This window comes from Scophthalmus maximus, chromosome 10 (assembly GCF_022379125.1).
Source record: "Scophthalmus maximus strain ysfricsl-2021 chromosome 10, ASM2237912v1, whole genome shotgun sequence".
NCBI classification, from domain to species: domain Eukaryota; kingdom Metazoa; phylum Chordata; class Actinopteri; order Pleuronectiformes; family Scophthalmidae; genus Scophthalmus; species Scophthalmus maximus.
In genome coordinates this window covers 10,500,696-10,518,279 of record NC_061524.1, presented here as the reverse complement: position 1 = coordinate 10,518,279, position 17,584 = coordinate 10,500,696, and the positions used below count along the sequence as shown (strand labels likewise).

The following is a 17,584-nucleotide window of genomic DNA, read 5'->3' as shown; positions in this document are numbered from 1 at the left end:
GTTGAACCTAAGGGCTCTAAAGGGGGGCTCTTTAATCTCCAAAAGTAAATAATCTGGCCTCTACTGGCTGAGATTTTCTCAGACGTCGGGCTATGTTTCTTTTGCATCAGCAACAGGTTCCATGGTGAAAATTGCTGATGTTTGAGAGGGATCATTTGGTCCTCAGTTGTTGAAACACTCATCTCCTTGTGCTTATTATTATTATTATTTTTTTTTTGTTTTTTTCTGGTGGGATTCACAAACTGTTTTAGCACAAAGCCTGACAGGAAGCAACAAATGACAAACCCCTTCAGCCATGATGTAGATGATGCTCCCCCAATACACACACACACACACACACACACACACACACACACACACACACACACACACACACACACACACACACACTGAGGCATTTCCTTCCCCTTTAACTGAGAAGAGCCGTCTTTGTGCAATCGAAGCATAGCGAGGATACAGTGACACACTCAATCATCAAGTCCTTTTCCTTTCAGCTCTAGGGCTCTTTGAATCATTGAAGTTGCCTCTATGTTGTAAGAGACAGTATCTTGACCACAGCAGATGGTGAACGGTGTCCCCTTGTACTTACAGAGAGTGTTTGGTTTCTTAAATTGGTTATGGAACAGTAACCACGTCTGCAAAGAAACACTAATGGAGCTGTAACCTGAGCTTTAGTGTGGTGGTCCCAGTGCACGGAAGGCTTTTATTTGAGACTTTACTCTACACACACATACAAAGCACAGCTTGGGTACAATGGCAACACACCAATGTTACTCCTGTCAGCCCAACATCCCAACTCTCCCTTAAGTGCTGTGTTTTTTGTGCCTCTTCCTCTCCAGTCACATGGGATGGTTGAGGAGTGACATCACTGGAGGTCATGGGTGGGGGGGGGGGGGGGGGGGGGGGGGTTGAGCCATGGGCTGTGGTTGCATTGTAGTGGTCATGGTTTGGTGGATGCCCTGTGTTCCTGTCTTGACATACAGCTACAGACATAGACGGTAAATAATAACACAAATAAAGGATCACTACTATGAATCTGACAGGGCTTTACAATGACAGTGGTGAGACTGCTTCCACTGTTTTCACTTTTCAGTACAAACGTGTCAGTGTGTCTTTGGGCGTCTTTAGTGTGTGTGAGTGGGAAGAGAACATTGAGAGCCAGTGGAAGAGGGTCCAGCACAGCTGTACACAAAGAGGCTGTTGATCCCCCACATATCAGCCTCAGTCCCCTTCTCTGAATCCTGCACATTATATGTACTGATCATGTGGAGCTGCAGCAGGTGTCCAGCTCTGAACACAACCAGGTCCTTTACCATCCTGCTTCACTTTCAGCCCAAATACTGTTAACACTTATCAGTTCACATTGTTTGGGTTTAAATAATTCAATGAACCACCATCAAGTGCGTGTCACAGAGCAAATGACAATTGGAAGATAAATGTTTCCCAATCTGCTAGACTCACCAGACACAAAAGATAAGGACTCTCCCACTATGTTGAAGCTGGACCTAATATAAAGATAGCCTTCATCATATGTTGGTTTTAAAAGATGCATTTGCTTGACCAACTTCATCAGGTCCGTCCCAAGTGGCAACCCACTGTGATGTCAACCACTTTGTGACCTGCCGCTTTGGCCAACACCATCTTGTTTTTTTAAAAACCAGTTGCAACCAGTGGAGTCTTCCTCTGCTGGTCAGTCCAGAGAATACAGGTTTCAGGCACTTCCACTTGCTGGACCCAGTGATTACGTCCATTTTTATTTACAGTCTATGGTTTTTCTTATCTGCCAAAAATGTGTCCGTCTTGTATTTAAAGCAGCACTAATCAATCCCTCCCCACCGCTCTCCTCTCAGGTCTACGAAACATTATTTATGCAACTGTCAGCTCACTTCTCCATATTAAGATATGTTTTGGTAAAAATTGAAACCATAGTATTTATCAGAAAATGTAGCAGCATCCCCACAGAGAGTTAGAACACATTATTGTGCAGTCTGAATAAATCCTGAATAAACATATTCAACTTTACTTCCACCTCAACCCTACGAGGCCTGTACGCCCCCAGATTGGCCCCCCTGCAGTTTGAGAACTAGTCTAAAATAATATGGCTGCGTTTTCAGATACAAACGAAGTGAAATATGACTTTTGGAAGAATTGTTCATTCAGTCCTCTCATCCTTTGGGAGGCGCGTCTTAAATCAAAAATGACCGTGTGGCGTTGGTATTTCCCAACAGCTGGAGCAGAACCCTGGGAAATGTCACACAGCTGCCCAAGTTGTTTTTCCCTCACTTAGCAAGGCAATGCTAGTCTTAAGGGCAGAGGGGTTGGATGGGTGTTTGTCATCTTGGTTTGGTTTTTATCACGCTGACAGTATAAATGATTTGGTGTTCAACATTCTTGTTTAATTGGCCCAGTCAACGTCACATGTTCCTAGTGTGCAGTAGTTCATGATTGCACAGTTAATCCTGCCAGTTCTGTGAGCTCACTCTTTATCTTCCTTGTGTCCGTGTCGTCCAGCTTAATGGTTAATCTCTTCATTGACAGGTGGCAGAGCATCAGGGGCAGCTGGCAGCTCCGGTCGCAAGAGGCTCCACCGAAGACCGGGGTATATGAGGGGAGAGCAGTCCAGACTACAGAGCACTACCTATGGACAGGAGGAGCCGGAGGAGGAGGACGAGGAGGAAGAGGAGGAGGAGGAAGTAGTAAGGACCACTTGCATGAGGAACGGAATATCTGGACATCACAATGAACTCACTGAAGCAACCAGCACTCATCGGATGAGTCTTACACCTGCTGACAAAATGTCCTTAATGAGTCAGCTACAGCCTGATAGACTCACACGTAGCTCCGGGGAGAGTAAGAGCGTTATCTGCTCTGTCAGCCATCCTCTCCCTCGCCTGGACTGCAGTGCCGGTACTGGTACATCCAGCCATCAGGGACCGGCCTCACTGCCACAGAGGGATCCCAGGTTAAGCCCAGGTTCGGCACCACGGTCCACACAGCAGGACTGCTTTAACTCCAGCTTCAGTTTCATCCAAAAGTCGCTCGACTCCAGCCAGAGAACAGGCACAACCACTGCCACACCAGCCCGGGAACCAGAACCACTAAACCAGTCAACTAGAGCACCTAGTTCACCTCAACCAAAACCAAAAACCTTCCCCGCTGATGTCTCCAAGCATCCCACTCCTGTCCAATCCCAGCCCTCCTCCGAGCTGTCACTCGCCGGGAGGTTTTGGCGGGAATGTCTATGGGGTGGCAGGGGGGTCACGCCCGACCTGCCCGACTGCGACTCCCCACCTCTGGACATGGAGATCACCTCCTCACTGTCTCTGGACTCAGACACGGCCTCCGCCTCCTCGGTCACCTCAGGCTATGAGAGTGCCACGCCTGCGTCTGACCACGGCTGGGACAACCTGGTGAAGAAGTACGACGTCGTGCTGCAGGACTGCCTCCAAAACAACCGCACTCACACCAAGGTGGGTGTAACATAGGGCTGGTATCACTGGTAGCTGGGTTTAAGTCCGTTTCAAAACCATAATTATTATATAATTTTGTCGTTTGAACCAGGAACCAATGAAATAGTGACTGGAAGAAAACAAGACTATGGTAACAAGGGAAATATAACTGAGAATTTCAGTGGAACTACCCTTTCTACTTTAAGTATTTCATCAAAAAAATGTTTTTGCTACCAAATATTGCCACATAATTTTCATGAAGCAGAAAAGTTGTTTCTTTTTTTAATGTGTGACCTCTTTGAAAAAGAGTTCACGTACAAAACTAAACAGGTGAAAGTCTCTTAAATTGTCCATTACAGGACAAATGTTGACTGTGTAGTCGTTCTCGCGGCGAGGTTTTAAATCGCATACCCAGTCCTCAACTTGCTGACCTCTGTATCACTTTGAAATGACGGTCGTTGCACCCACAAATTGAGATCTTTTTTTGGCCTGTGACGACTGTTTGCAGAGCATCGTCCTTTGGACCGTTGGGTACTAATGCGTCCTGTCGTCTGTCCTGTGTGTCTCCCTGTCAGATTGAGTCCATGATGTTGCAGCTGCAGAGGCTCCAGCAGAAGGCCATTTTGGATGATGACTATGACGCAGGTGAACTAAGACTTTGAGCTGAGCCATTGGTTTAATAAGTAGGTCATATCAGATTGGGATGAAGAGATACTATAGCTGTGGGTAGATTGAACAGCACTTACCTTGAACCACAGTCACTTACATTTTCAAACCATGTTTGCCATGCCTTTCTTCTGATGTTTTATTTTCACATACTTGATTTTTTTTAAATGAATTAGTTCACTCGTAGTCAAGAAGGTTCATTTTAATGTTACACGCTTTATTTTTTAAGTGAAAATTAATTGTTGGAGTGGACAAAAAGCTGTAGTAGTTTTAACATAGTGGGATCCTGGCCCTCATTTATATTGAAGCTTTGTGTTTAAGATGTGGGGAGATATTGTCAGCCATTTGCTCTTATTAGATTTTTGATAAGAGCAAATCGGACTCACTGATCGGACTCACTGCAGACTTTAGTGATATTTACTGAAGATTTTGATTTCCTTTTTTATTTTGGCTCATGTTTGCGTGGTGTCTATTACAAGAAGATTATACAAATAATATCTTTATTTTCTCGGTTTGAGGGTTAGTTTGACGGTTGAGTGTATGACTTTAGTAGCTCAGTCTGTAGTAAGCTAAAGGGTTGAATAGAGTCAGCGTCGAGTAATTCTTAACCCCAAAACCAATGAACAATGCACAAGTGGGTAAAGCTGAATCAAATAATTATTAGAAAAGCCCTGGCCTTCCTTTTCTTTGTGGATTCATGTTTCATCATGAATGCTTGACTTGGAGGACTGGAGGGAAAGAACCAGGGACTCCTCAAACCTAACAAATTAAATCAGAACTCTGTTTTTTCATTTTGTCCAGGAGAAACTAGCTTGACCCATATATTTTTTTCTGGTTGACCTGAGGAAAGTTTATTTTCAAGACAAGATTGTATTCTGACCCATTTCTCGCCCGCTAGTGAAATAAATAAAATACTAACATCTGCTGTCGTGTTCCCGTAGACCTTGAACTATATCGGCACAGTGATTATCTGGGTCAGTATGTCTTGTCACGTTTTCTGTTTGTCTTTTGATATTGTGCATCACATACCTCTCCTGTTAATTACATTCTCTGTCAGCAGGATGCCTGAAAAGCTTGAGAACATGAAATGTTGATAACAAGAAATAGGCAGTTGATTCGATTTTCTTGCCGATGACCTGGATGTTTTTCCTGAGATGTTTAGGGGTTGTAGAACATTTTTGCTTTAACCACAAACCAACGGAGAAGGTTGATTTTGTTTACATGGCCAAAAAATGAAGGATTCTTTATTAGCGATGTCTTCGGTCAGACAATGAAGTACTTGAACAAGGAACGGTGTGTGTGGTCATGTTATTTCTTCAAGTCAAGCTTCTACATGTACCATGGACGCCAGCCTCGTTGCTATACTGAACTTTCTTTTTGTATGCGATGCCTCCTGTTGATCATCTGAGTGTTTGTGTTTGTGTGTCTCTTCAGCCGAACGTTTTGGGAAAAAGCTGGAGGAGTTGTGCAGGGAGCGAGGCGCTCTGCAGCTGGGTTTGCCCTCCCGCCGGCCCAGCGTGGCTCAGTTCCTTGATCGGCTCAGACATGTGGTGCACAGCGCCCTCCAGAGGGCAGATTGCAGCCAGAGCAGGTCAGTCACGCAGACGGCAATGATTCCGTGATGCAACTTTAGTGTTACAACTCAGATAGGGCACACCTAGAAAAAAGGAACATTGTGATTGGACCCATGAACCAAAATGCTGGGCTAAAGTTAGGATTTCAATGATCCCGGTGGAGAAATTCACGAGCTACCAAGCCATATATCAAAGAATTAAAATTAGGCCCTAAATACATTCAACTTACTAACAGATATCGCAAAGAAAAATTTAAAATCCTCTAAATTGGAGAAAGCAACCAAAGAATGTTTGGCATTTTTGCTTAACAGAATAACCACGACAATAATCGCTTATCAAAATAGTCAAAATAGCGAACTCATGTCTGTGAATTGAATAATTGATTACTTGACTTATTGTTGCAGTTCTACATTAAAGTGATACATTCATGAATGCATAGATAATCATAATCCATATTATAATATTATGTATTTTTTCATAATTAGTGTTTTTATACATGGTTCTTTAAGTATATTTTGGTGTCAAGACCTGTTTTTTTTATTTAAAGTAAATGTATGACTATATCTTCCACCAGACGTATTTAAACTATGTAAATCTTAGCAAAATGAAAGGTTATATGAAAAGTATCTGAATTTTTATGATTTAATCTTATGACAGACCTAGTTTATTATCGATTTATTTGACTTTATTTGAACAACAGACTTGCAATAACTCCATAATGTCATTTAATCACTTTTTTTTTGTTTTCATAGATTTATGGGGTTAAACTGAGTGTATCGTGCTCTTTCCTCCACTGAAATGTTGTGGGACAGAGCAGAAAGGGAGGGATGTCCAAAAATAGTTCTTGTAACAGGAAGGGAATCAGGTGGGGGGCCTCCAGAGGGTATCCTGAACAAATCCAACCTAAAGAGCACACAGCAAACATTCCCCAAGCTTTAAGGGTCAGTTGGAAAACAAACTTTAGCGACTTTAGTACACTGAGACCAAAAGGGCCCGGAAATATGGATGAATGGTGTGGGGGAAACCCCGTTTAGAGAAGTCCTGATTAAAAAGAACAACACCGGTGGATGTGTGTTTTTGTTGCTCGTTGGTAGGGAGGGTGCAGAGCCTGACGGAGGGGAGCGGTCCGACTCATTGCAGGGTCCACTGCATCAAAGAGACCGCCTCGTCCGGGAGAAACGGACGGTGGAGGTAAATACAGCTACCGTTATGTTATAAAAGCTTACAGTGGTAATTTCATTTTCCTTCCGCACACATTAAAATTTTATGACATTTCTAAAACAGCCATGACATTTCTGAAGTGCCTCATCTCATTGTTGACAAACCCCATATTGCTACCTTACAACATTTGTGAAGTTTGCCGCTGCTTCAGTTATATTGATAAATCTACTGATTCAGATAATTGAAGTACTGATATTTCATTTAATAAGATTCCAATAAGCTTCATAAACTACTGCTACTACTAGAAAAGCAACGTCATGTTCGATACAAAAAACCCAATGATGCAAACTTGAAAATGAACCCCGGGATCCTAAATGAGAGTGTTGAACTCTGCTCAGGGGGAGATAGCCGAGCTGCAGCAGAGGCTGGCGGAGCTGAAGGGCCGCAGTCGATGTCTGGAGCAGCAGATCCAGCAGGAGGAGCAGCAGCTGGAGGCTGAGGAGCTGGAGGGCTCCGTGATGAGGAGCTGCACCGTGGCCCAGCTCCGTGACGTGAGCCGAACCCTGCAGGAACTCGTCACCTCCGAACACCGCATGCAGATTTCCGTGTCTCTGCCACCTTCCATGCTCAGGTCAGCGTCGCATACATGTAGAATAATTGGACAGTTTCTTGACCCTGTTAATGATGTTATAGACATATAGAGTAGAGTCCTTGGTCCTAAAAAGCTCCGGGGAATTAGTGAATTAAACCTCCTTTTACCCGACAAAGGACTTTTTAGGATTTATGGAAATGAACTCATACAATTTGTATGTGACCATTGCTTGAAGACAGTTAAATCCCAGTGAAGAAACCAAAGTATTTACTGTATCACAGATCTCTGGACGTATTAGCAACTTAATCCTGTGTGTGCCTCTGCCACGCAAAGTCCGGCATGTCTGTGCAAATTTATGAGGGAAATGGAAATGTGAAAACGCACTCTGGAGAGTTCTGTGAGGAAACATATTCACACTTTACGTCTTTGCATTTTACACCTTTGCATGAGTTTTTTTTGACCAGAGTGACCGGAGTCAAACTTTTGATTAGTTGAGCCTGAACGCTGCCGAACTGTGACAACAATTTTGCTGACTGGGCCATCACATCCATTTCCTTAACTCACCGAGAATTTGATTGGTTAGAGGTTGCAAATGGGATATTCTGGTATTAATGTATATATATATAGGCTGATCCAGATCACATCTCTTTTTTTAAATCATACTTTCATTGAATTAAACATAACAAACATAAGCCGGCAACACACATGTCAATAAACACAAAAGCTAACACTCCAAAATATCATTAAAAACAGACAAAAATACTAACTCTGATCTACTCAGATCGACACATATTGGTTCAGTTGCAGTTCCACTAGTCACCAGGTGGAGCTGCTGGAGAGCTGCGAGCTAGTGGCGATGACACCACAACAATAGATCAATCCCAGCATGTTCTTCTCTCCCGTATCATGTCACGTAGTTCCTTATCATTAAATGAGCTCATTTGGACGAGGATGTGTCAGTGCAGATGTTCTGTTTCACCGAATCTTCGCCTCCGAGCTTCATTAATCCTCCGATAAACAAAGTGGGAGTCGGAAATGTGTCTTACAGCAGCACTGTCTTGCTTTGTGCCAAGAAAGTATAACCGAGTCTGGGTTTCGACCAGATCAACATTTCAAATGGCTGCGTAGAAAAGCCTCAGCGCTACAGACTGGATATACTGTATTTTCACATAAAGAAGTGGTTAAAATCACTCACACTTTTGGATGTTAGGGCACGTGCAACTTTGGTGCCATCTAGCTCTTGTTCTAATGGAGGTTGAATGCACTTTAGACTAAAGTGCCTCCCAGTTGAATGTAGTGTAATCCTCTAATTTGTAAGACTTAATCAGGGACAATTTATATATATGCAGATTCAGAGAAGGTGTTTCAAGAAGCCACCACTACGTTTTCTTTACCACTCGCCTCCCCAGTGCTCTCGATCCTCTTCCCTCACACCTGCTTGAACCTGCTTTGAATTTCAATGTTTTTTTTTTTCTTCTCTCAGATGCAAATGATCAGTTTGCATCATATCCTCTGAAGTTAATAGCTTGCGAGGGAGCACAGGGTGGAAAGCCTCTCTGTCTTGCCACTCGTTAGACAGACATGTAAATTGTATTTATCGCCTTCGTGGTGGCCTGACCCACCATCACTGGCCTAATTTGATATCTGACATATTCTCACTCCAACTGGAACGCATTTATTCTCGCTGCTGATTGAAACTGCGACATCAGATTGGATATTCAGCTGCACCTCTCTGGGTGGTTTGCTCCGGGTCATCACGATGAGTGTGTTGCGGTTCTCTTTGCAAATAACACGGGTTTAATCTCTCATATCTCATATTTTCCTCATATATTCATGCATATGGATTAAAGAATCTCACAACAATGATGTTCAGGGACAACATTTTGGTAGGATTCACCCTTGAACATCCACCTGAATAACATGTAAAGGGCAGACGGATTTTTATGATAGGAGACACCTGGGACTGTCTCAAGGTGACTGTGTTGTGCATAATGGATTTTATGCCGCCCATCATCCATCTAGTAATTGATTTATATCTCTGTCAACAAATAATGTGACCTTAATGGTTTGTCCTGTTTGCATGTTTACATACAGCACAAACGTTACTAATACGCCGATTACACTTGCCCTGAATTATTCATCTAGACAGTTAGATCTAATGAGCCAGTCAATTAAAACAAATGAAACGGTATTTTCTGTTGTTTTTTTTGGCATTGCGTAAGCTGCTGTGGAGAGGTTTCCATTATTGTGATATTAATGAAGGCTTTTAGAAAAACTACACACTTTACAGGTCAAACTTTAAATGACAAATTTAAGATGTGACAAAGGAAAAGAAATCAACTATTATCGACTTTTGATAATAAAGTTGTGTAAAAAAAACTAATTTGGTGTATTTTTGGAAACAGTTGTTTCTCATGTCATAATATTGCATTTTTTATTAAGAAATTGAAGTGCGGAGTTCCTGAAGAACGAAGGCTTCTTACTGCTCAGCACCTGTAGCTACTATATTCTGTCCCTCGTGAGTGGTACTCGTTTACAATGACAATTTGTTCAATTGTTCACATGGTATTTGATCTCCACCAAGGATGCGTATTTTTTATGAGAGCGAAAACCGCTGACTGAATCATTATGCTGCTCTGTGTCAGCAGTGTATTTGTGCTGAATGTGTAAATAAGCAACATTTTGCCCACAGATTTGCGAGAGATAATGATATTATCAATCCTCCTTTCAAAACTTGATTTCTTCTGCCCTCAAGTGTCAACAAATCACTTATTGCAGGGTTGTTGTTTTTTTGCTGCTGTTATCAATAGTCTTGCAAAAAGAATGGATCAAAAGACTTTGTGTCGTGAGAGCTGATGTTCGTGATCAGAACACAGATCTTTACCATCGGACTGTGCAGCTCCTCCCCAGCTGGTTTTAGTCTCTTTTAGCTCATGGCTCGATTGTCTGGCCTGCAAATCTGCTGTTTCAACCATGAAATGGCCAATTATGGGTTAATGCAAGTTGAAGCAAAATTGCCAAAAATTCATTATGCTCAAATTAAGGGTCCCCTTTTCAGTGTTGGTTGTAATTTTAAGTAGAATGTTTTTGGGGCAGTCTTTTATTTGATCAGCATGATTGACCAAATTATTCAATTATCAAAGACTGATGGAAATGTGTTGTTACTTCTGTGCCCAGAATATGGTCTGTACCACAAAACAACACAACAATGGTCTGTCAAAATATAAAAAACAAACAAACTTTGGAGACTTTTGTGACCTTTTTTAAAAATTTTACATACAATTAGACACTAAATCTCCGCAGGATTTTGCTTGATGGTTTTGCTGCTGTCGATGCAAAGACGTAAATTTATGAGCAGGAAATAAGAGCCTCTTCTTTTGCTTTCATCTCCTGGACAAGAAGGCATTCCTTTTATAAATGTCATGAATGTCAGTGTTGTTCATTTTCATTTTCTTGCAGGCTCCAGGAGCAGGAGCAGGCATTGAATCTGTCCATCAAGGAAGCCACTGCTAAAGTAAGCCACTGTTCCTCTGACCCAATAGAATTCACAAGAGCTCTGACTTTTCTCAGCATGCCAACAATGACTGAATGTGTATGAATATCGTATGAGTACTAAGTCAAAATAGACAGTATGTGTTGTGTGCCACCTTCTTCTATTTGACAAGGCAATGAACAGTTGGGGGCTAAGGTTTCATTCTGAGTAAATACTCCTTGAAATCATCTGCAAAACAACAGTTTGAAGAAAATTATAATATTTTTTTAAGTTATGAATTTGGTGGGTTTCACATGCTGTCTCTGGAGATCCCTCTTGCTTCTCAAGGATTTGCTTTCCCCCCTCACTGATCTATCTCTCTATGTACAGTGGATCTCTGCAGCTGGAAAAATCCAAAAGCAGCAGAAATCTGTAAGAAGTGGTGGTTTAAGGACACACACACACATACACACACACACACACACACACACACACACACACAGCAGGGGGCTGTGGGCTCTGTGAAGACCTTTTTACTGACACTGCTTAAGAAATGTATCATCAAATGGTTGGTTGATGCCACGACTTCGTCTTAGAGGAATATTATATATAGGCATTATATATGCATAAAGTATGAATATAGGGATATAAAGGCTCTCCACAGTGAGACACTTTAACCACAATAATAAGTTTGTTCATTGCTAAGTTGAAATAAAAATGTTTGGCTACTAAATGAGATGTCCACCATGTGGAAAATGGCAAACCTGCTGTGACAAAACTGCCATGAAAAGTAACTTTCTCTTTCTCCATTGCCCTTTTCAAAACTGACAAATAGACAGATGTTTTGAAACCAAATCACCAATGTCAGAATTTCCACAGTTTGAAAGGCACCCCAGAGCAGCTTCGAGTCCACGTAATGCGTGAAATAAAATTATGCAAGGCTGTTTGAAAGAACTGTTGTCTATATTTCGGTGGGAAGAAAACTCCCTGGAGATGTTCTGCCTCTGAAATACCAACCTATTTGACAGCCTTTTCAAAGTGTTGCACAAAGCTGTGTCAGATGCAACAAGAACATGCGTCAGATATATTCCGGCTCCACATCCCTTTGAACAGAGAAAATAGTTCCTCAAAAGACAGAAGCTCATCATGGGGATTGTATCTTGCCGTAGCTCAAAGTGAATACATGAGACAGAACAGAGGTTTAAAGGGTAGAGTGAGGGCCGATGAGGCCAGACAGGTTGTATCTGAAGCCATCAACCCCTCTGCGAATGCTGCAGATCTGAGGTGCGGCATCCCCATCGGCCTGTGACATTCAGAGCTTTTCTCTCTCTCTGACATTCTAATGGCATCCCATATGGAGATTTCACATTTCCCTGTCTGTCCACTCAAAATAGGGGAGACATACCCTCTCTCTTTCTAAAGGTTACAGACAAGGTAACACGTCGACGCTGATGCTCTGGTGCGTATTCAACGCAGGGCGAGCCTAGACGGACGGAAATGAATCTGTAAGGTCTTGTGAGAATGAGTGTCAAAAAAGAAAATGAAAGCAGAATTGGAAATGAGCCACGCGTCCTGTGGGATCCATGTGTCTGCAAAGGTTTTGTTAGTTACCACCCTCCCCCCTGCCCCCTCCTCTGCCTCTTCTTCTCCTTCTTTCCCCCAGGTGGTCATGAGTCAGAGGCTGGGAAGCAGCCTGAGGAGGAAAGTCAGTGAGACTGAAACGCAGCTTTTGGCACTGCATGAAGCCAAACTGGCGGCCATCTCAGGTACGTCTCCGCTCAACCACGCCCCAGCTCACCCCTGCCCAGAATTCGTGTCTTTTATTTACCTCATTTACGTGAATCGCCCACCATTAGCTTCGCTTAATCATGCCATTAATGATCAAGGCGCCCATTAATAGGCAGTGTAGGTTTAATGTCCCCCTGTGGTGTGCTGGTGCAGGTAACGACTTCAGCAGTGCCAAGGAGCTGAAGGCTGAGATGAGGGCGGTGTACCAGGAGCAGGGCCGGCTGGAGGCCCTGGCCAAGAGGCTGCACAGCCTCAGCTCGGGGAGCAGCGAGGAGCTGGCGAGGATGAAGGAGCAGCGGCAGCAGCTCAGGCAGGAGCTGGAGCAGAGGGAGGCCCTGCACGGTGAGTCACTGAGGCCAGTCTGCATCAGGAACACATGACCTGTTTTCATCTTAAAGAACCTCGACTCCTGTGGGCAAAAAATTATAGCAACGAACCATTGTAATTACTGTAATTCATTTCTAACGTCAACTAATAATTACTATATATATATATATATATGTATATACAGTATATAGTTAATGCACAACTATCTGAAGAAGAAAACAATTGTTGCATTTTTTTTGAATACACCTTTTAAATATCAATTCAAATTTGAATCATGGAAGTTCTTTGAAAGTCAAGTTGTATCTTGATGTTGCTCCATGCTGAGCGGACATCAGTGGACGATGGCTTTTCTCCCGAACGAAGCAGAAGTGATCTGCTGTCAGTGGGGACTTGGCATCGAATGATTTGCCGGCAGGATTGGCAGCTGTTAGGAGGAGGAGGAGGAGGGGCGGTGGCGGTGGTGGTGGTGGTGGTGGAGGGGAAATGAGCTTTAGATTGTGTGAAGTAGCCAATTACCTCCAAGCCACTCAGTGCAGACATGGTGTATCAGCGCTCACACACACTCTCCGACTAGGGGAGATCTTAATACTGCACAATGAAGGGCCTTGCTTTTTAGAGTTGAGAGAGAGAGAGGGAGGGGGTTTAGATTGGCTCGTCCTGCTGGCAATGGCAGAGAGATAAATGGATTTTGACAGCACCACCTGCAGTGCCACTCTCTCTAGTCCATCAGTCACTGGGGTACTTTTCTAAAAAAGAAAAAAAGGTCACTTCACTCTCTGAGGCAATGAGACAGGCGCGTAGAGAGAGGGAGAGGGGAACGGTGACGCGACGGGAGCAAAGCGGGTCGTGGAGCACTGCGGACTGGGGCTCTGCTAATCCAAGCCGTACAAACAGCCACCTAGCATGCAATTTATCATTAAGGCCCGAGGCTGCAGCGTCAGCATTAGTGAGGAACCCATTGTCTTGTCTTGAATGCACCCTCTGCTGTCACTAGGGGGCACCCTTTCATTGTTGCACGTGGCATCGAGTGTTTATTGGTAATGCGTGCACTCGGGTGTTTTTGTTCATGTACGTTCTATGATTTTTTTTTTTTTTTATCATTGTTGTAGAAATCAATGTCTTTCCATGACCAAAAGTGTTTTTTTCTGTCCTTCTATGTGCATGAAACTCAGTCACCTTATTGATATTTGTTGCTGAAGCACAGTCCTGAACAGCGTGACTTGCTAAACAACAAGGGATAACATTAATCTCTTCCCTGGCAAAGACATGTTCATGTTCTAAATACACCGAGTGTCTCACGCAGCGCAGTGTCGCTCTTGGGGACACGGAGGCTGGGAAACCACTGACACGCAGATTCTCCTGCTAAAACAAAAGAAAGGGGGGAGTCAGGTGGGTTACACATCACACGTGTGGGAAGAGACGGCAAGTTAATGATTGGTTGTGTGGCTTGCTTAAATGCTCAAGTGGGTGCGCACAATATGGCAGCAGGCGCAATTTCACAATGTGTCGCTGACACCAAGCAAGGGGCTCATTAAACTGTCATCCTTTTTGGTAATAAGGGGCTGGCACACGCTTGCTGGAAACTGATAGCCCACAAACAGCACATTACCATTTCTGTAGCTAGAGGGGATCAGAAATTACTGTCTACTTCAAAGTCAAGATGGCCACCCTCTTTGTTTCGGAGGCATTTCTCTAGCACACGCTTATGACACAAGCGTCAACTTATCACATGAAAAACCACATGCCTGCTTATGAAAAAGTGTTTTGTCATGGCCTGAGCGATAAAGCAACACACCGTGCAGCTGATACAAAATCCATACACATACTTTCAGTTAAATCACACAGCTTTAGCTTGTTGAGCATCTCCACCCAGTGTTGTCTGTGGTGTGGGGCTCCTTTGGCCTGGGAGCCATTATGTCCCTAATTGCCATTGGCACGAGTGCTGATGAATACCAAACCCATTAAAGCCGGTGGTCTGATTCCCTGCTGAGAGCATAATTTTGTCCCCAGGAGAGATGTGGAGTAATACTAAATTTACAAATAAATAATTGAAGAGCGGAGTAAGATGGGTAAATGACCCCCAGGGGTGAGGACAAGTGCGGAGGCAGCGTTTTGGAGTGTGTTCCTCTTGGTTTATCCAAGTAGTCTTTTAATGCTGTTGTTAGTATGCAGACTGCTACATATGCTATAGAACTCGGGTCGTCTGTGATGAAGACAGAACATTGTCCGTTCCTCATGGCTCCACTGGAAAACATTTAATTAGTGTGCTCATTTTTGTGTCTGCTGCTCAATCTCCACCATCTATTCTCTCTCCGTACTGCTCTCACTGCAGGATCACATACGTGCAGGTCAATCTCAACTGTGCACACCTGTCCAACAACTGAAGTGCAACTCAAAATACCGTCACTCTGGGTTATTAGACAAATGCGGTTTCCTCTTAATGGAGTGCGAGTAGTAAATGCGAGGACGTATATGATTTATTCATGGCTCTGCCTCTCTCAGGGTGCTTCTGTTGAGGACTTGATGGAATGCATGACAGCTCTTCTCCTAAAGAGCGCCTGAATGATTGAGAGCGGTCTAGTGGTAAAGTAGACCCAGGAGAATTTTCTGGGGTTTTTTTTGTCTCTGAAGTTTTGCCGGTATCCCTTTTTTCCTGTGATGTCATTCCATTGTGAGGAGTACCGGAGCGTTCAAGGATGACTACACAAACAAAGAAAAAGTTGATTGAGGTACCGCTGCAATAGTGCCCGCCACTGCGTCAAATCAACATCTTTTCTTCAAATCTGTACGATGCAACAGAAGCTTTGTTCAAAGTATTGGTTTTATCACTTCTAGGTCCAATGCAAATAGTGAAGCTCGAAACATTCCTTTTATCAGCTTGTTTTTAGCCACTCTAGGCGGGACAACGTTGGTCTATGACTCCTCTTCTTCGGTGCAGATTTAGATATTGCAACAATCTCCGGATGGATTACTAACGCCGCAGGAAATTGTCAGAGTCAGCCGCGTTCACACCAACAATAACATTTACGGAACATTCTGTGGCGGCCGTGAATTTTCCATGTATTTTCCTGCTGTATTCTCAGGGAATTTTTGCAAGGCCGCTGGCAACAGAAGCTCAGGAAAATGTCCGGAGCAACATTTGTGTTCTCACATCACATCCCCTCCGGAGAAGTTGGGGAAAATGTCCAGTGCATGTCTGAAAGCAGCTGTAATTTGTTTGCCAGCTGTTCATTTTTCACCAAGCTCTAGGGACGGACAACGCTGGTCCATCACACCTCTTACTCTGTGCAGTCTGAGATGACTAATTTACCTGCCATCTTCTTGTAGTGCAAAATTGATTCATGAATGAATAATAACAATAAATAATTATAAATAAATACCTGCAAAACTAATTACATTTCTACCACTCTTAACTGTAGTCAAGTGCTAATTGGTAAATGTCAAAATGCTAACATGTTAAACTAAGATAGTGTTTTGGAGCCTCCACAACCCATCTTCGGAGAGTTCGTATTTCTTGGGCCTCGTACAAAATGTTTATTTTTCTCACCCCAGAACAGAATAAGTTTGGAGTCTGTTTTAAACAAACTCTGTTTACTGAGATAACCTTGAGTTGTAATGAAAGTGAGCATGTCTAACATTTCAGTCAGAGCCATTCAGCACCCACAACTGAAACGTACACCCGCCCAAGCACGGATTTTGTACCCACAGCCAAATTCTTTGTCAAATGATTCCTTTTGTTGGGCGTTCGTGCATAGCCCCACAATATGTTCGGCGGTGCTGGCTGCGGCCTGTGCAGTGCTACGCTCCGCGATCCTACAGCCTTGACGCACCGTGCGTTATCGAATGTCTGTATAAGATATCAGCCTGTCCCTCTTCCCCCATTAGCTATGCCGCCGGGCCGCTGTTGGGTCCAGATGCATGCATACGATGTGAGTGTCTGCATATGCTGACAAGTGTGTTTGTGTTACCTGCAGTGCCGTCGCACTCCAACAGCCCGAGCCGAGCTTAAACACATTAATCACAGTCGGTGCCTCCAACTCCATTACAAAGACACACAATTTCTCTTCTGCCTTATTATGCGCAGGCTCCTATAACACGCATATCAGTGGCGCTGCGTTCGCACGGGGCCGCCTGTAATTTGTTTGACAACACGAAGGCCTCACAGATGTTGGGTGTTTTTATTGTTACAACGCAGCGAAGAAATTGCTGCATTATTCGCTTTCAATCAGAGAGTTGTTTAAAGGCTCATAATGCAGGAGCCAATCCAAACACCTTGCCGTCGTTAACTTCTACAGGCTCATTAAAGCCCATAACTTCATCACCGCAAATTGTGCAACAGCGTGAGATCGTATCTCTGCTCCATTTGCCTTATCTGTCCACACCACTGATTATGATCATTAGATTCATCATTTTTTTATCAACTTTACATCTTTATTGCTGAAGTAATTATTTCCTCATTAGACTAATGAATGAGTATTTTGACCTATATGAAGCAAATGGCCTCTCTGCCAACATCCAGTATTTCTTAGCATCCTTCAATATTGTCTCAGTTCTG

At 43.4% G+C, this 17,584-nt stretch overlaps 1 protein-coding gene across 1 annotated transcript in view; it reads left to right on the top strand.

Moving 5' to 3' along the window:
• Nucleotides 1-17,584, top strand: part of disc1 (DISC1 scaffold protein) — a 38,730-nt gene that overhangs the window by 2,152 nt on the left and 18,994 nt on the right. The window contains exons 2-9 of the mRNA XM_035606268.2: nucleotides 2,539-3,470; nucleotides 4,025-4,094; nucleotides 5,550-5,706; nucleotides 6,784-6,880; nucleotides 7,249-7,481; nucleotides 10,902-10,956; nucleotides 12,578-12,680; nucleotides 12,856-13,044. Coding sequence (XP_035462161.1) covers nucleotides 2,539-3,470; nucleotides 4,025-4,094; nucleotides 5,550-5,706; nucleotides 6,784-6,880; nucleotides 7,249-7,481; nucleotides 10,902-10,956; nucleotides 12,578-12,680; nucleotides 12,856-13,044 — 1,836 coding nt within the window. The remainder of the gene's footprint in view (nucleotides 1-2,538; nucleotides 3,471-4,024; nucleotides 4,095-5,549; nucleotides 5,707-6,783; nucleotides 6,881-7,248; nucleotides 7,482-10,901; nucleotides 10,957-12,577; nucleotides 12,681-12,855; nucleotides 13,045-17,584) is intronic.